The sequence below is a fragment of the Dama dama genome, chromosome 25 (assembly GCF_033118175.1).
Source record: "Dama dama isolate Ldn47 chromosome 25, ASM3311817v1, whole genome shotgun sequence".
NCBI classification, from domain to species: domain Eukaryota; kingdom Metazoa; phylum Chordata; class Mammalia; order Artiodactyla; family Cervidae; genus Dama; species Dama dama.
In genome coordinates this window covers 32,773,676-32,794,023 of record NC_083705.1, presented here as the reverse complement: position 1 = coordinate 32,794,023, position 20,348 = coordinate 32,773,676, and the positions used below count along the sequence as shown (strand labels likewise).

The following is a 20,348-nucleotide window of genomic DNA, read 5'->3' as shown; positions in this document are numbered from 1 at the left end:
CAAAATCTGACTTTCTAATTTATTTCCTAACATGTATGCACAAAATACTAAAGTTATTAAATCTTGAAATTTTCATAAACTTTATATATTTATTTCAAATTATAATTATTTTCTATTTTAGATGAATGACATAACACTTCACAAATTTTCAAGTGCAGCAATATACATCCCTAGAAGAGATTTTTTCAACCTTTCTCAATTCCAAGTTTTCAATTTTCTCTAGATTGTTCTCTGTTACAATAATATATTATCCTAAACCTATAGATTCCACTCTGGTTTAAAAAAAAGAGTGAAAACTGTGTAATCCACAGGTTAACAACCCCTTTTATCAACAAATTCTTTTTGCTGTTATACAGTCAAGGAATTCACTCTGGACAAAGTTCACTTTTGTTTCTAGACCAATGTGCAAGCTATTCAATTTTTTCCCCTATATCAGCAGGACCTGCTTTTTGCAAGATTTCTTGGTCCTTTGAGTTTTGACAATTTAAGTATCTTTTAAAAATTATGTCAAAGTAAAGGACTGCCGAAGTTAACAATCCAACACAGTTTGGATTCCCTTGACTTATGAAGAAAAGGCAGGCATTCTTGCCTTGCTGAATTAAATAGACATATCCTTCTTGTGATGTGTTTTCATTTTAAGAAACTAATTGTCAATTTATCTTTTCAACTGTTCCAAACTCTCCCAACAAATATTTCATTCTTAATTGGCTTGATAGACTCAAAACACTATAAAATAGAGAAAATTTAATAGAATAAAATTTCACACATAATTTGACCATACCAACAAAGCCTATTGTTATTTTTTACATTTTTTTCCCATTTTCAATTCAAAAGCAGTTGTGCAAGGTTTAATTTTCAAAATGTAAATTTAATTTTCTTCTACAGAAAACTGTATATGTTTCTCAATATATGGTAATTTCAATTGATGTACCACAATTTAATTAACAGACTCCTTTGATACAGAACATTTAAATTACTTTAAAGTTTCAGTTATACAAAATGTTGCAATCATTTGTTCATATAGTTTCTTTGAAATCACATGCTTACAGTAAATTCTCAGTTGACACTATTACTAGGCCAAAGGATGTCAATATTTTGGTAACCTTTAATTCATATGAATAACTGCTTTCCAAAAAAAGTTGGGGGCAACACCAGTCACAATGTCACCAGTAATTCATGTGCATATGAAGGTAACCACAATCTTAACAGCATTGGGACAAAATTTAACGAAAAGTTTGGTAAATTTAGCTATAAAATTAACATTTTATTCATCTTCTAGTAAAACTGACTTCTGATAAAGCTGTACCTTTCTGTTTCCCACTAATTCTTTTTATGATATCTCTTTATGAACTTAGCTTAATTTATCAATTAGATTCTCAGTACTATTTGAGAATGTGACTGAATTCTCTAAATGCGACAGTCATAAACTCTTGCCTTTAACATTTTATACAAATATTTCTCAATAGCACTGCTTCCACTTATATTTTTCCTCTTAATTATAGCTTTCCAGTCTTTCAAAATTTTCATATAGTTAGGTCTCTTGCTCCTTCACTGTGTACATTATTCTCCATAGGCCTCCTGTGACTGTTTTCCCATCTCCACATTGAATGTTCACAAGCATGTGTGGCTTTCTGACCTCCGCCACTGGGTTCTGTCATTTATTATAGGACCTTTCTTCTACCTCCTTTGTTCTTCTTCAGTTACATACACATATAACAAAAGGAATTGGAAGTTGGGTTTGAGCATAGCAGCAACGTCTGTCTGGAACTGTGGTGGGGACTGGGTTGTATGGGTCCACTGATAAATCATTCTGCTTAGTTCTCCTCTGCCTCCACCCCTCCTTCCTCTCTCACCACTAGTTTCTCCAACATCTTGCCCACCTTCATTAGCTACAATAAACACACAGACTCAACCAACAAGCATCTACCCCTTCTCTTCTATATCCTCACTTCACACCTCATGCCCAACTCTGCTCTTCTTAATCATTACAAGGCTCTCCCACTGAATCCAGGGACCCTCACCTTTGTTAAGAAAAGTCTTCTCTGGGCTCCAACATTTTCTTACATGCTTTTCTGTCCTCTTTATACCAGCAAACAGAGCTCTTTCTTCCCTTATCAGTGTTGCCCAGGACAAGCTTTGTTTCCTTACGCTTTTGTCACTTTATCATTTGTTGTTGTTCAGTTGCTAAGTCATGTCCAGCTCTTTGCAACCCTATGAACTGCAGCACACCAGGCTTCCCTGTCCTTCATTATCTTCTGGAGTTTGCTCAAACTCATATCCATTGAGCTGGTGAGGCCATCCTGCCATCTCATCCTGTCTCCCCCTTGTCCTCCTGCCTTCAATCTTTCCCAACATCAGAGTCTTTTCCAATGAGTCAGTTCTTCGTATCAGGTGGCCAATGTATTGGAGCTTCAGCTTCAGCATCAGTCCTTCCAATGAATATCCAGGGTTGAATTTCTTTAGGATAGACTGGTTTGATCTCCTTGCTGTCCAAGGGACTAAGAGTCTTCTCCAGCATCACAGTTCAAAAGCATCAATTCTTTGGTGCTCAGCCTTCTTTATGGCTCAACTCTCACATCTGTACATGACTACTGGAAAAACCACAGCTTTGACTATATGGATCTTTGTCAGCAAAGTGATGTCTCTTTTTTAAAATGCTGTCTAGGTTTGTCATAGATTTCCTTCCAAGGAGCAAGCGTCCTTTATATTTTGAGGCTGCAGTAACCGTCCACAGTGATTTTGGATTTCCCCCCAAAAAAACCTGCCACTATTTCCACTTTTCCCCCATCTGTTTGCCATGAAATGAGGGGACCAGATGCCATGAATTTAGTTTTTTGAATGTTGAATTTTAAGTCAGTTTTTTCACCTTCCTCTTTGACCCTCATCAAGTGGCTCTGTAGTTCATCTTCACTTTCTGCCATTAGAGTGGTATCATCTCTCACCTCTTAATAATGTCCCACTTTAAGTTGTGACATTTGTTTATATGTGGACCTTTGGATTTCCATATACTAACTTTCAGGAAATTTGTTTATCTATCTGAATGAATTCAATATTTGGCTAACATTTGTCCACCATTCTGTCTGCTTCTAATCTTAAAGACAACATTCTCCAAAACTAATGATCAAAGTTATCCTTCAAATTTTCACATCTCCAAAATTATCAACTCTAAATTCATATTAGCCATCTCTTAATTTGTTGATGTAAAATTTCAGATTTCATCAAATTTTCTACATAGAAAACATAGCAAACATACAAAGTTCTACTTATCCCTTGCCAATCTGGAAGCCCTTTCTTTCTTTTTTCTTGCCTGATGCACTGCCTAGAATCTCCACTACAATGCTGAACGGAAGTGGTGATAACAGACATCCACGTCTTATTCTTTATCTGACTGGGAATAAGTTTTGTACTTCATCATTAAGTATGACAATAGCTATAAGATTTTTATAAATGGCCTTTAAGAGTTGAGAAAATTCCTTTTTGTTCCAACTTTGGTGAGAGTTTTTTTTTTATCAGAAATCATTTTTTGTTTGTACCTCTTGAGATGATCAATATCAGCTTACTGATAATGTAAGTTAAATTTATTTATTTTTGAATGTGAAACCAGTCCTGTATTCCCAGGATAAATATTACTTGGTCATGATATATTAAAGGATAATACCTATTAATATACTACTGTTAGATTTTATTTGCTAGATTTTTGTTTATATTTTTGGCATCTGTGTTCATGAGGAATACGGTATGTTACTTTTCTTGTAATATTGTTGTCTGGTTTTAACATCAAACTTGCTGGTCTTATACGAGAAATTTGAAAGTTTTCCCTCTTCTTCAATTTTCTGAAAGACATTATGTAGCACTGGCATTAGTTCCTCTTTCAAATGTTCGAGAAAATTTACCAATGAAACCAACTAGTTTTTTAAAAAACTATAATTTCAATTTCTTTACTAACTACAGATCTGGGTGTTCGATTTATTCTTGAATGAATTTTGATGATTTACCTTTCAAGGAATTTGTCCATTTAAATTGTCAAATTTACTGGCATAAAGTTGTTCATAATACTTTTTTTTAAAAAAAAGATATATACATATATTTGTCCTTTTGGACTGTGCTAGGTCTTCATTGCTGCATGTGGGTGTTCTCCAGTTGCAGAGAGTGGGGGTTACTCTTTGTTGCAGTGCACAGGTTTTAGGCACAGAGGCTTTCAGTAGTTCTAGAGCACTGGCTCGGTAGTTAGTTGTTCTGTGGCATGTGGGATCTTCTCGGACCAGGGGTCAAACCCGTGTCTCCTGCATTGGCAGGCGGATTCATTACCACTGAGTTGCCAGGGAAGTCTCCTGTTCATAATATTCCATTATCCTTTTAATATCTATAGAATCTACCTCGATGTAACCTCTCTCATTTCTGATGTTATAATTAGTGCCATCTCTTTTTTCCTCATCAGCTTGGCTAGAGTTTTTATAAATTTTATTGATCTTCTCAAAGAACCAGCTTTTGATCTAATGAGTTTTCTCTATTGTTTTTCTATTCCACTGATTTTCACTTTGATCCTTATTATTTCCTTTCTGTTGCTTACTTTGGGTTTAGTCAGTTCTCATTCCTTAAGGTGGAGGCTGAGGTCACTGATTGAAGGGCCTTCTTTCCTGATTCAGGGGTTTAGAGCTATGAAATGCCCCCACTGTCCTGACTTAGAGACATCCCATAAATTTTGATGTGTTGTATTTCCATTCTGTGTGAAATACTTTACAATTTCTCTTTTGATTTCTTATTTGATCCACTGGTTATACAGAAGTAGTTCAGTTTCTTAATATTTGGGGACTTTTCCAGAGATGATGATCTTTTTGGTTTCTAATTCAATTCCACTGAGGTCTGACAATGTATTTTAATCCTTTTTAGTTTACTGAAACTTGTTTCATGTCCTCAAATATGGTCTTATTTGAGAAGACGATTCTCTGTCGCTCTTGGGTAGCTGCTGCTGCTGCTGCTAAGTCGCTTCAGTCGTGTCCGACTCTGTGCGACCCCATAGACGGCAGCCCACCAGGCTCCCCCATCCCTGGGATTCTCCAGGCAAGAACATTGGAGTGGGTTGCCATTTCCTTCTCCAATGCATGAAAGTGAAAAGTGAAAGTGAAGTCGCTTAGTCATGTCCGACTCTTCATGACACCATGGCCTATAGCCTACTAGGCTCCTCCGTCCATGGGATTTTCCAGGCAAGAGTACTTGAGTAGGTTGCCATTGCCTTCTCCAGCTCTTCGGTAGAGGGTTCTATAAATGTTAATCAGGTCAAGATTGTTGTTGTTTAAGTCTACTTGCTGTTGGCTGATTTTCTTCACATGTGTACTATCAATAATTTAAAGTATTGAAATCTTTGTAATTGTGGGTTTTATCAGTTTTTGCTGTGTATTTTGAAGCCATTATTACATACGTAAATGTTTCAGCATCATTATGTCCTCTGATTCAGACCCCTTCATCCTTATGAAATGAACTTCTTTATCCCCAGAATTATTCTTTCCTCTAAAGTCTACCTTGTCTGATATAATATAGCCACATCAACTTTTGATTCCCAGTAGCATGATATATCTCTTTCCATCTTCTTACATTTAACCTACCCGGGTCTTGTTTTTAATCTAATCATATCATTTTCAATCTCTTCACTGAGGAATCTAAACCTTTTACATTTAATTTGATGACTGATGGTCAGATTTGAATGTATCACCTTGCTATCTGTTTTCTACCTGTCCCATATATTCTTGTTTCCCTTTTTCCTGTCTTTTTTAAAACAATTTTTTGTAAATCTGTCTTATCTAATTTATTGCCTTACTAGCTCTCACATTTTGCTTGTCACTTTAATGGTTGCTTTAGGCTTCATAACATACCTTTAATTTATTATAGTCTACCTTCAAGTGTTATTAAACTCCTTCATATATAAGAACCTAACAGTGGTATACTTCCCTTTTCCCCCATGACTTCTACGCTACTGTTCTCATGCATTTTACATTTATATGTTATGAACCCTCCAATATATTGCTACTGTTTTTATTTATACAATTATCTTATAAAGAGATTTGAATAAGAACTAAGTCTTATACAATTATCCATTAATTACAATTTCTGTTACTTTGTTTTGTATAGATCCAGGTTTCCATCTTGAATTATTTTTCTTCTGCTTGAGGAGCTTCCTTCAGCATTTTCTTATAATGATGGTCTTATAATGTAGGTCTGCTAGCAATAAATACTTTCACTACTTTTACATCTGAAAAAGTCTTTATTTTTACTTTCTTTTTGAGAGACATTTCTGTTGGATACAGGTTGATAGTTTTTCCCCCTTTCATAGTTTACAAATGCATTCCACTGCCTTTTCCCTTGCATTGTTTCCAGTGAGAAATCTGATGTCACCCTTATCTTTGTCTCTGTGTAATTTTTTTCTCTGTTGTTAAGATTTCCTTTTTGTATTACTCAGCATGCTCCAAAGAAACAGAACCAACAGGATGTGTATGTATACACAGAAAAATGTTCATAGGAATTGACTCATAATATCATGGAGGCTGTCAAGTCCAAAATCTTCAAGGTGGATCAGCAGACTAGAGACCAAGGAAAGAGTTGATGCTGTAGTTTAAGTCCCAAGGCCAGCACAGATTTCCTTCTTGCTCTGGAGAAGTCAGTCTTTTAATCTATTCAGGCCTTCAACTGATTAGACAAACCAAACTGCATCATATAAAGAACTTTACTCAAAGTCTGCTGATTTATATATTAATCTCATTTATATATATATATATATATATATATATATATATATATATATATATATATATATATAAACAAACACACTCACAGAAATATCCAGAACAATGTTTGACTATATATCTGAGAACTGTGGCCCAGCCAAGTTGACACATAAAATTAACCATCACAAACTATCACTGGCTTTAGTAATTTCACTAGGACATGATTTGGTGTACTATCTCTTGTGCATGTTGTTTGATGAATGTCTTGGATTTGTTATTTATCTTTAAGACTGGTAACATTTCATCCATCATTTCTTCAATTATTTTTTTTATCCCTTTCTCTACACCCTCACCTTGATACATTAAAATATTAGGTGTTACTCATATATCAGGTGAATTAAAGTTGTTCTATAGGCCACTCCCCTGGGAAAGGAGTAGGACAAGGCTGTATTGTCACCCTGCCTATTTAACTTATATGCAGAGTACATCAAGCAAAATGCCAGGCTGGATGAATCACAAGCTGGAATCAAGACTGCCCAAGAGAAATATCAGCAACTTCAGATATGCAGATGATATCACTTTAATAGCAGAAAGGGTGAAAGAGGAGAGTGAAAAAACTGGCTTAAAACTCAACATTAAAAAAATGAAGATCATGGCATCCAATCCCATCACTTCATGGTAAACAGAAGGGGAAAAATTGGAAACAGTGACAGATTTTATTTTCTTGGGCTCCAAAATCACTGCGAATGATGACTGCAGCCATGAAATTAAAAGACGCCTGCTCCTTGGAAGGAAAGCTATGACAAACCTAGTCAATGTATTAAAAGGCAACAGACATCACTTTGCTGACAAAAGTCCCTATAGTCAAAGTTATGGTTTTTCCAGTAGTCATGTATGGATGTGAGAATTGGCCCATGAAGAAGGCTGAGTGCTGAAGAATTGATGCATTCAAATTGTGGTGCTGGAGAAGACTCATGAGGCGTCCCTTGGACTGCAATGTGATCAAACATGTCAATCCTAAAGGAAATCAACCTTGAATATTCACTGGAAGGACTGATGATAAACCTGAAGCTCCAACATTTTGGCCACCTGATGCGAACAGCTAACTCACTGACCCTGATGCTGGAAAAGATGAGGGCAGAAGGAGAAGCAGGCAGCAGAAGATGAGATATATCCTATCTAATGTCTCCCTTTCTCCCTCCCACCACTGCCTTACTTAATGGCTAAGGGTCCCACAATTCAGCCTTAGCATCATGGTAACAGTTATCCTTCTGAAGTGGATTTTTGATCACACAGTTTCTCCTTGTTTAAAATACTCTGATGTCCCTCCACTATTTACAGATAAAACTCAAATTCCTGAGCACAGCATAAATGGTTTGCCAAGATTTGGCAACGGCCTATCTCTTATGACTCCTGACATTCTATTAACCATGCATCACAGCCACATGGAAATGTGGTTCCCAGGAAGTAGCAACCTGTTTCAGGCCTCTCTGCCTTTACACAGACCTCCCCTCTGCCCCCGAAATCCTCTTTATTCTTCTACCTCACTCTCTTATTCTTACTTCTTGGACAAGCTTGCTTGTCCTCAAGATCCAATGCAAAGAACTCCATCATGCATCATCCTTTCCTCCCACCAGCCCAAGCAAAACTGATCACTCCTCCTTTATATATTTCTAGACACAAGCTTAATGTCTATGTGGCCAGTAGACTGACTCTCTGGAATGTTAACTAGAGTTTTCCCCAGTTTCTAACCCTGGATCTAGCACATCATGCTTGCTTGTGCTTGTGTCAGTTGCTAAGTCATGTCTGACTCTTCTGTGACCATATGAACTGTAGCCTGCCAGGCCCCTCTTTCCATGGGATTTCCCAGGGAAGAAAACTGGAGTGGGTTGCCATTTCCTTCTTCAAAGTAGGTGCTCAAAGTAAGCTGTCTGAATGAAAACTCTTTTTAAGTTTTGCAGACAATGTCTCAGCCCACTCCTCCCACAGTACCTCTGTTTTTCATTTCCTTCAACTATTCTTCCATAATTTCCTTTAATTAACACCTGTCTTTCATTTTCAGGTGAAAAAGAGGAAGTATTGGGGGAGTGACAAAAGCTCTTGGTAGCACTTTGAGCTGGATAATTCTTTCTGGTGGGGGCTCATCATGTGTACTATAGGACATTTAACAGTATCCTTGGCTTCTACACAAAAGAAGTCAGTCGCACCTTCCCCCAGTTCTAAGAACCAAAATGTCTCCAGACATTACCAAATGTCCCCTCAGGAGCAAAATGTGCCCTGACTGAGAACCAGTGCCTAGACTGACTTTTCTAGGCTACCTCAGTGAACATGGTAAGCCTGAATGATGGTCCCTGTGCCCACCATCCTCCAGGGAAGAAGACTGAGATTATCACTTGTACCGTGTAGGGAGTGTGTGACCAACACAAGTAGGTTAGGGTGACACCTCAAGGGAGAAAGACACTCAATGGGTCTGAGATGAACCTTTGTCACAGTACTAGGATTCTAGGCTGCAGAGTTATTTTCTATCAACATTCTCCTGGCTTGATTTATTCAGTGGCACTGAAATGACCAACTAGAGGGATGGAAGGTACAATTTAATGCTATTAAAGCCTCCTTTAAACATAGTTGGAAAAATAAGAGTATCTGAAAATAAATAATAAACTCATTGAATCATCTCAGTGAAATGAGGGGATCCCACCAAAGCATAGGAAGCAAAAGAGAGCATCTCAGGGGTGAGGAAGAAAAGGACGAGGACCCTGGTACAGTACCCACCTGTTGTTGACACAACACTGTCAGGGCTTTCACTGCAGAGCTTGGACAGCAGGCTGGTCTTGCCAGAGCCCGTGAGGCCTATGCAGACCAGGTCATACTCCGGGCGTGCAGGCGGTGGACCCTTGCAGCAGAGTGCTCTAAAACACTGCCAAGAGAGGGGAAATATGGCTCTTTAACAAGACTGTAGAGGCAAAGCATAGTCACATTTTAAATGATCACATATTGAGAAGTAACCAAATAACCTATTCATTCTAAGGAGGAAAGGGGCATTGATGGTGAGAGACCCAAGGATATCACCTTGACTGAGCAATCAAAATTAATATCCCAGAAATGAGACTCACAAGGACTTGAAAACCCCTCCTGCTGTGATCGGGCACTGCAAGGGGCATCACGTCATTGCATAACTTTCCTGTCAAAAACGCACCACCAGCATCCGAGCACCAGGAGGTCAGATACCACCACTGTGAGGAGCATTCCACAGGACAATTGGCCTGCTCTCTAACATCTCAAAGAAAGGCTGAGGAACTGTTTCAGGTTAAAGAAGACTAAAGAGATGTAATAATCACAATGTCTCCTGGACTGGATCCTGGATTGGGTGGAGGAAAAACACCATAAACCAACCTTGGTGGGCAACAGATAACGGCTGAACAGAGACTGAATATTAGAACCTGCAATGATAGTATTGCATAAGGTTAAATTTCCTGAATTTTATCATTGGACTATGGTTACCAAATGAATATCACTGTCCTGAGAAAACAAATACTAAAGTGTTTAGTGACGAAGGGTCTTGATATCTGCAGTTAACTGGCTAAGAACATTTCTAAATCTCTACCTCCATCACCACCTCCACACCTAGATGGTGATGAATGTGATAAAGCAATCATGGTAAAATGTTAATGACAGAGGAACGTGAGTGGAGTCTAAGGGAAATTCCACGTACTAATCTTACAATGCTTTAATATTATTTCAAAATAAAATTCTTTTAAAATCATTGAATCCAGTTCCCACATATATCACTGTCATCCTGACTTTTGAAATAGTTTGTGCATGCTTAGTCACTAAGTCATGTCTGACTGTTTGTGACCTCATGGACTGTAGCCCACCAGGCTCCTCTATCCATGGGATCTTCCAGGCAAGAACAGTGGAGTGGGCAGCCATTCCCTTCTCCAGGGGATCTTCCTAATCCAGGGATCAAACCCAGGTCTCCTGCATTGCAGGTGGATTCTTTACCATCTGAGCCACTAAGGAAGCCCACTAGGGGTGACTGGGCTTCATCAAGGCTATCATCTAAATGAGATGAGAAACTGGGAAAAAGTATGCTGAAAAAGCAAAGTGACAGAAAAGGTTCCCTTATTGGTCAATTTTGGTAAAAAAAAAAAAAAATTGACTTCTTAAATCTGGACAAAGAAAATCACATACCACCCTTGGAACTTCAACTAGCCGTCCTAAACCACCAAACAGAAGGAATTCCACTTTTGGGAGAAGCAAATGAAACAAAAATCCTCTTCTGACACAACCTAGAATTTTGCTTCAGGTCAAATGACCTCAGGGTACTATGAACTAGTGCTTGCTCTGCAATAGTTAAAAGACCAGGGGATTTAGGAGACTGGAAATCGTTCATGCAGGTTTTGGTCTTTCTACTTAATTGACATCCACTTATTAGAGGCCATCTAGTTTATAAAGCCTAAAGTAATTAGGCCCTGAAAGATACATGAGGAAGGAGGAGACAGGGAGGTGAGAGGGATGCAGATCTACTGACTTCTTGGTCCTTTGGAGAGCATGAGAGAAGAGACCTATAAAAAGTCTGTGCTAATTCTTCTTACGCTGATGAAATACGAGGTCTAACGGGCTGTCACACTCTTACAAATCAAGCTTGACTATTTCTCACCCTCACTTCTCATAGTCAGTAAGTCCAATCTGTATGACCTCTGAAATAGCTCTAGAATCTATCTGCCTCTCTCCAGCCCAGGTCACTGCTGCTTGGACAACATCAAAATCCTCCGAGTCCTAGTACATTCACCCTTGCCCCCTCTATTCTCTTTTGCGGCTGCCATTATGACCCAGGTGGTCTACAGGGCCCTCCATGATCTGCTCCACCCAAGCCTCCAGCCTCATCTCTGTAACTCTCCATCTTAGTACTCCACCTCCAGTAACACTGACCCTCTGGCATCGCACAGCATTCAACACATGCCACTCCCTTTTCCCCCAACTTCGGGCATACTGAACACTTCACTGACTTTCAGGTTCCCATTAAAACAACCCTTCCTCAGCGCTGCCTGCTCTGATGGTAAGACTATGTGAGCAATTTGTGTCAAGCTCTCAGAGCACATTTGTGAATTCATCACACAGACAGTTAGTTTCTTATTCATCACCAGACTGTGGGAACCACATCTGTCCATCTTCATCTTAGTATCCCCAGTGCTGAGCAGAGACCACAGCATAGAATCCACTTTCAATGAAGAACTACTGAATGATATTTAAATATCATCTAAGAAAGGAGAAAAGAAAATGTAAAGGTTAACAGGAAGCTTGATCGATGCTCTCTGGGCCCTCATACTTCAAGAAAATAGTGTTAACATTGAGAAATACTAGACTTTTTCACTTCTCTCCAATGCCAGAAGTGTTAGCCCAGTTCCCGAAAGAGTGATTTTGACGTGCAGGACCTACTTTCTTGGTATGATAGAACTTCTTTTTGTCCTAAATTCACTTTTCCTTGGCTTTTAAGAAGCTCTGCCTACTTCTGGTAAATTCTATGATCATCTAACCCATATTCTTCTTGGATTTATTAAACTCTAATCATATTTCTTCTCAGTCTTTTCAAGTCTGAGAAGTCCTAATTATTTCAGTGTGCCTTCATATAGCAAACCCCTCCCACTCCTCCATCAGATTATTGACTTTTCTCTGGCCTTACTTGAGCTCCATTTTGCCTCTCCTACAAGATTAATGACTACAACTACAAAAAGTATCCTAGATGCCAGTACATCACATCCCGGATTCGTAGGAAGGTTGGCTGATGATATCAGACTTTTTGCAAACTTTTTCTTACCCATAAAAGAAAGAAGTCCCCCGAACTCATGATAAGAGTTTTCCTGAGAGACAGATACATGTATGTATGCATTCCCTCAAAGACTGGCCAGCTATGCACTAAGAAGAGCTCTGCCAGGTTCAGCTATGATAGGTAACACCACTAGTCTCTCTTACTGGGTTGCTTTGATCTTTTTGGGAAAAGAGGAGAGAGACCCTATTCCTGCTCTGAACACCCCCATTTGTGCTCAGCTCCTGTACCGAAATTCCCCTGAACTCTCTCTTGAAAAGAAGACTGGCCCACCTACCCTGGTTGAAATGATCATCACTCTCAAATACAAGATGAAATTGCAGGTGACTGACTGCTGTGGCAGGTGACTGATAAACCAGCCAACCTGATCACAGGACCACAGCCGTGTCTGACTCAATGAAACTAGGTCATGCCACGTGGGGCCACCCAAGATGGATGGGTCATGGTGGAGAGTTCTGACAAAATTTGGTCCACTGGACAAGGGAATGGCAAACCACTTCAGTATTCTTGCCTTGAACCCCATGAACAGTATGAAAAGGCAAAAAGATAGGACACTGAAAGATGAACTCTCCAGGTCGTTGGGTGCCCAATATGCTACTGGAGATCATGGAGAAATAACTCCAGAAAGAATGAAGAGACGGAACCAAAGCAAAAACAACACCCAGTTGGGGATGTGACTGGTGATGGAAACAAGGTGTGATGCTGTAAAGAGCAGCATTGCATAGGAACCTGGAATGTTAGGTCCATGAATCAAGGCTTCCAATCAAATTGGAAGTGGTCAAACGGGAGATGGCAAGAGTGAACATTGACATTTCAGGAATCAGTGAACTAAAATGGACTGGAGTGGGTGAATTTGACTCAGAAGACCATTATATCTACTACTGTGGGTAAGAATCCCGCAGAAGAAATGGAGTAGCCATCACAGTCAACAAGAGTCCGAAATGCATTACTTAAATGCAATCTCAAAAACAACGGAATGATCTGTTTGTTTCTAAGGCAAACCATTCAATGTCACATTAATCCAAGTCTATGCCCCAACCAGTAATGCTGAAGAAGCTGAACAGATCTATGAAGACCTACAAGGACTTCTAGGACTAACACCCAAAAAAGATCTCCTTTTCATTATAGGGGACTGGAATTCAAAAGTAGGAAGTCAAGAAACACCTGGAGTAACAGGCAAATTTGGCCTTGGAGTACAGAATGAAACAGGGCAAAGACTAATAGGGTTTTGTCAAGAGAATGCACTGGTCATAGCAAACACACTCTTTCAACAACACAAGAGAAGAATCTACACATGGACATCACAGGATGGCCAACACCAAAATCAGATTGATTATATTCTTTGCAGCCAAACGTGGAGAAGCTCGATAAGAGTCAGCAAAAACAAGACTGGGAGCAGACTGCGGCTCAGATCATAAACTCCTTATTGCCAAATTCAGACAATTTGAATTGAAGAAAGTGGGGAAAACCACTAAACCATTCAGGTATGACCTAAATCAATCCCTTATGATTATACAGTGGAAGTGAGAAACAGATTTAAGGGACTAGATCTGATAAAGTGCCTGATGAGCTATGGACAGAGGTTCATGACATTGTACAGGAGACAGGGATCAAGACCATCCCCCAAAAAAGAAATGCAAACAAACAAAATGGTTGTCTGAGGAGGCCTTACAAATAGCTGTGAAAAGAAGAGAAGCGAAAAGCAAAGGAGAAAAGGAAAGATATTCCCATTTGAATGCAGAGTTTCAAAGAATAGCAAGGAGAGATAAGAAAACCTTCCTCAGCGAGCAATGCAAAGAAATAGAGGAAAACAATAGAATGGGAAAGACTTGCGATCCCGTCAAGAAAATTAGAGATCCCAAGGGAACATTTCATGCAAAGATGGGCTCAATAAAGGAAGAAATGGTATGGACCTGACAGAAGCAGAAGATATTAAGAAGAGGTGGCAAGAATACACAGAAGAACTGTACAAAAAAGATCTTCACGACCCAGTTAATCACGATGCTGTGATCACTCACCTAGAGCCAGACATCCTGGAATGTGAAGTTAAGTGGGCCTTAGAAAGCATCACTACGAACAAAGCTAGTGGATGTGATGGAATTCCAGTTGAGTTATTTCAAATCCTGAAAGATGATGCTGTGAAAGTGCTGCACTCAATATGCCAGCAAATTTGGAAAACTCAGCAGTGGCCACAGGACTGGAAAAGGTCAGTTATCATTGCATTCTCAAAGAAAGGCAATGCCAAAGAATGCTCAAACTACCGCACAATTGTACTCATCTCACACGTTAGTAAAGTAATGCTCAAAATTCTCCAAGCCAGGCTTCAGCAATACATGAGCCATGAACTTCCAGATGTTCAAGCTGGTTTTAGAAAAGGTAGAGGAACCAGAGATCAAATTGCCAACATCCAATGGATCATCAAAAAAGCAAGAGAGTTCCAGACAAATATCTACTTCTGCTTTATTGACTATGCCAAAGCCTTTGACTGTGTGGATCACAACAAATTCTGGAAAATTCTGAAAGAGATGGGAATACCAGACCACCTAACCTGCCTCTTGAGAAACCCGTATGCAGGTCAGGAAACAACCGTTAGAACTGGACATGGGATAAAAGACTGGTTCCAAATAGGAAAAGGAGTGCATCAAGGCTGTATACTGTCACCCTGCTTATTTAACTTATATGCAGAGTACATCATGAGAAATGCTGGGCTGGAGGAAGCACAAGCTGGAATCAAGATTTCTCAGAAAAATATCAATAACCTCAGATATGCAGATGACACCACCTTTATGGCAGAAAGTGAAAAAGAACTAAAGAGCCTCTTGATGAAAGTGAAAGAGGAGAGTGAAAAAGTTGGCTTAAAGCTCAACATTCAGAAAACTAAGATCATGGCATCTGGTCCCATCACTTCATGGGAAATAGATGGGGAAACAGTGGATGAGTTTATTTTTCTGGGCTCCAAAATCACTGCAGATGGTGATTGAAGCCATGAAATTAAAAGACACTTACTCATTGGAAGGAAAGTCACGACCAACCTAGACAGCATATTAAAAAGCAGAAACATTACTTTGCCAACAAAGGTCCGTCTAGTCAAAGCTAAGGTTTTTCCAGTAGTCATGTATGGATGTGAGAGCTGGACTATAAAGAAAGCTGAGCGCCGAAGAATTGATGCTTTTGAACTGTGGTGTTGGAGAAGACACTTGAGAGTCCCCTGAACTGCAAGGAGACCCAACCAGTCTATCCTAAAGGAGATCAGTCCTGGGCGTTCATTGGAAGGACTGATGTTGAAGCAGAAACTCCAATACTCTGGCCACCTGATGCAAAGAGCTGACTCATTTGAAAAGACCCTGATGCTGGGAAAGATTGAGGGCAGGAGCTAAAGGGGACAACAGAGGATGAGACGGTTGGATGGCATCACCGACTCAATGGACATGAGTTTAGGTAGGCTCCGGGAGTTGGTGTTGGACAGGGAGGCCTGGCATGCTGCAGTTCATCGGGTCGCAAAGAGTCAGACATGACTGAACTGAACTGATTGCCATATATTGCCCAGTTTCAATCATTCATATGCCAATATTACTCAACATATTTTGGAAAATGTTCCAAAATTTTATCTTCATGTTCTTTTTAAATTACAGAGTGTAAAAACTTTGCAGCCAAACCCAAAAATATCTACATCATCTGCTCATTTATTCTAGGTCACCTAAGACGTGTGTCACATAAAAGGCAATTGAGGAGTGACATTCTACTCTACTCCTGTCTTTTATCTCATCTTTCTATCCTCCTATGATGCCATCTTCACTGCATGTTTTCAGCCTGGTAAAGACACCTAATATAATATTTCCCCTCTCCCCCCAATCTCTTTCTTGAATTTCAGGATCTATATTTCAACTGTTCTGAAAGAATCCAAACTAAATCCAAATAAAACAACCCACTCTAAAAACACAGGCTATAGAGAGAAGACATTTTGGAACATAAAAAGCATAAAGGTTAAACTGACAATTATTATAAGACAGTATCTTTGAAATAAGTCACAGACTCTTTGGGGGTTTATTTGAAATAAATAAATTCAATGGTTGACAGGGATAGTGTCAGATTTGAAGCCAACAAAATAAGACTCTTAAAACTATGCTACTTCAAATGGGGGAAGAATGTTCATGTTTTTTGAGTCAGTTCCTAAAAACTACAGTTTTCACTTGGTTTTCACTTTAATACTTAATGAAGCTTTGGATCTCATAGTCAATTTACTTAAAATTACTCATTTTGGCCTCTAGACTATACTGTACCAAAGTTCATTGTGTCTGTCTCGTAAAGCAGCCCGTGCATTGTTAAGAGTAAGCCCCTTTCAGCGGTGTACAATGCTAAACACAAAGCTGTCGGCTGTCCTGACAGCACACAGAAAACTCAGGCTTCATTCCCAGGCCAGACACTGAGGCATTGTATGATTCTGTGCAGGCCCATAAACCTAGCCGGCTTCAGTCTCCTCATGATTAACCAGTAACGTTTTAATACTATCAGCCACTTCCTTTCTTTAGGAGGATGTTATGAGGCATTAGTTCAATGCATTATGCTACAAGAAGGTAACATACAAGTAAGTAAGTGTATTTATTACCTTACCTCATCTCAGTAAGGTATCTTAGATGATTGTCATCTCTCTTGGGTAAGGAAGGGCCTGGCAGTCCACCATGCAGCCCAGACTATGGTACTTCCCTTCTACAGCTGCCTCCACATGCTCCATGCCATGCCAGTCCAACCCAAGACACTAAAAGACACAAAGCTTAACCTTCACTTGCAGCATGGAATAGAGAACAGGGTGAGTCTGCATGGAGGATGCCAGCAGACCACCAAGGTCATTGTCTCTTGCTTAGACTGCTAGTTCATAGGTCTGTTCACATAGGGTCTGTTATGACTTGTTCCTTTCCAAAAGAACCAAGTCTCTCTCTCATTATGTTAAGATGCAGGTTGTTTCCTGCCAGCTTAAGTTCACAAGCTTCTACCAACACTGTGTGTGAGGAAACCGTAAGCCAGTGTCTTGAGAGAGGGCCAAGACTGAATCACCAGTAGTAACTCTGTTGTATACTCTGGACAAATTGTATACGCCTGAGCTGAAAGGCAGATTAGCCAAAAAGCCTAAGCCAAAATATTAAGGAAACTTTTTTTGAAGGAGGATGATCACATACATGTATCAGGAAAAAAAAAAAAATAAGCAAAAGATTAAATTGCCAGGGTAAAATGAGGGGTTGTATTTCAGCCTGGTAGTCTAGCACCAAGGCAGCAAGATTATTTTAAAATATCCCCATTTCTGCTAGGGACAGTACCAGACATTGGTAAACTGGCAGAGCACTGTACATAGCAGGACTCATTGAACAACTGTTCACCAAACTGATGCTGTAAAGCACGGATGAAGCACTTACCATGTATCACTCTTCCCTCTACATCTCTACCTGAATGATGCCAGCCATCCTCCAGATCACTCTCTACTCCCTCAGACAGCCTGAGCACTTCGTGTTTCTATGCCACCCAGGTCCCGTGTACTCAGAAAGAAAGGCTCTTCTTCTTCTCTACTTGACAAATTTCTGTTCAAAGTTCTGCTCAGATGACATCTCCTCCAGAAGGTCTCCAATTCCATCAGAGAGAACTATTCCTTTCTTCTACTCCTTGGTCCTTTAACATACTTCCAGCACTGTGGTTAATATTATGCCACATAATATTAATATAATAATATTCTGCAAGAATTATTAGATAACAGATTTATGCACACTGACCCAATAATCCCTGATCTGATTACTCGGTCAAAAAGTTTAATTTTACAGCCACCCAGGTTAGCCAGGCACCAAAGCAGAGAGGCAGAGCTGTCATACAATTCACGTTTCTAGACAGAGTCCTGCTTGAGATCCTCCCCCTCTGGCACTGGCCCTTGCACTGCCAGTATCTCCTACCATCCCATCTCACTTAATCCCTAGCCTCTGGGGACATGGCATTTGTTTCAAGTGATGCTCTGTTTTTCATCTTGAATACATGACTTTATTCTGTACATGATTTCAATCTGATTGAGGCTCTGTAGAGTTTCTGGAAAATTTTCTGCTGTCAGTGTTGGGGCTTCCCACAGCTATACAGTCACTGCCCAAGCCCCAAACTATCTCCTCCTTATTTATCAATAAACCAAGTCTTGCCAAACAAAACCTAGAGGTTTCTTATGGTGGATGACTGCATCTTTCCCTGGAGCCCTCAAATGGGGCCTAGCACTTTGCTCAATGAATACTTATCAGATTAACAAAAAATTAGTTAATTGGTACCTAAAAGCAATAGAAAAGTCACCCATAACTTGAAATGGATATATTTCTTAGGTGGTTTTGTTTCAAAACCAAAAAGACACCTATACATTCTGACCTTCGCCAACTGTCACAATGACAATAAAGATTTCGAAAAGAAGTCAATTTCTAGAATGTTTTCTAACACTAAACATGTTCACTGAAGAAAAAATTCAGTGTGTTAATATACAAAACTATAATTTTAAAATATTTCCCAAGTCTATAATAATAAAATATGGGTCCATCTTCTGAAAATACAACCAAACATTTATAGAGCTTGAAAGAACTGCTTAAACTCTGAAAAAGACATGAGGAAGAACTGTGTCCTAATAACACAAAACAAAACCAAAGGTGATCGGTACTATATTAAGCACAAGATATAAATGATTTGTGAGTGTTAATTCACTTACTCCTAGGAACAACCCAATGAGAAAAGTACTTTGCACTTCCCATTTTAAGATGGGGAAAGCGAGGCCCAAAGAAGTTAAATATGGTTGTTTAAGTGGAACTAGGATTTGAACTCTGGCAGTCTGGCTCCAGAGGAATTTTCTGAGTGACGGGAATGAAAAGCCTCTAATACCCGAGGGTGTGTCATACAGAGGCGAAATTAGGGGCATTCTGTGAACAGGGCAATGTACAGATACGAAGCTGTGCCAGATAGTGTGAGAAAGACAAGAGTTGCGGCTCCAACCAGGGCCATTTGGCTCCAGAGCTCTTACTCATGTCCTCTTGGCCTTGGTACAGCCACGGCTGGAAGTCAGGGATGTTGTCCTGAGGGAGTAAAGGGAGGCTTAACAAGCCTGTCTGTGTAACAGGACAGATGCCGACAGAGGAAGGGGAAGATGTGAGTCTCAGTGATGCTTCCTTCCTTGCACTGTCCCATTCATGGCTGAAGTACCTTTCATTTCAGACAGAGAACTGCATCCTTCTTCCAGGAGAGTTAAAGGAACTGGGTTCCTTCAGGCTGACTTAGGGAGCAGAGAAGGAGGGGGAGCTGGCTGGGCTGGAAGAAAAGAGGACACTGGAGGGCTGCTAGCGTCTTTTTCCTGCTGTTTGCTTCTTTCATTTAACTCTTTTTTTTGTCCTATGGAAAGGTCAAAGCCTGTCTCTGACGAAAAGCCCATGCTAATGGCAGAGATTTCTGATTCTGAGCATGGTAAATAAGGGGGGAAAAAACCTCTAAAGGAAGAGTCTTCAAATTTTCTCCTTTAAAATATATGTGCATGTAAATTATACTTTAATAAAGTAAATAAAACAAGCAAATGCTACACAAAATAAAACATGTCAGGGAAGAGTATGGGAGAAAATACATGAATAAACTGGGCTGTTTGGAAATCCATGTCAAAGAGACAGCCTATATGAACTTGCAAGCTCTTAGCTAACCCTTTCTTTCCATATGCAAGAAGAAAAATGAATTTCAAAAATGCTCTGATGTCTGGAACTACATAGTAGGTCTTGCAAAAGATGTGAGAAGAATATAAATTCAAAATGGCACCC

At 39.6% G+C, this 20,348-nt stretch overlaps 1 protein-coding gene across 1 annotated transcript in view; it reads right to left on the bottom strand.

Annotated features, from left to right (window-relative positions):
* ARL15 (ADP ribosylation factor like GTPase 15) overlaps positions 1-20,348 on the bottom strand; it is a 447,977-nt gene that overhangs the window by 278,378 nt on the left and 149,251 nt on the right. The window contains exon 2 of the mRNA XM_061129803.1: positions 9,492-9,636. Coding sequence (XP_060985786.1) covers positions 9,492-9,636 — 145 coding nt within the window. The remainder of the gene's footprint in view (positions 1-9,491; positions 9,637-20,348) is intronic.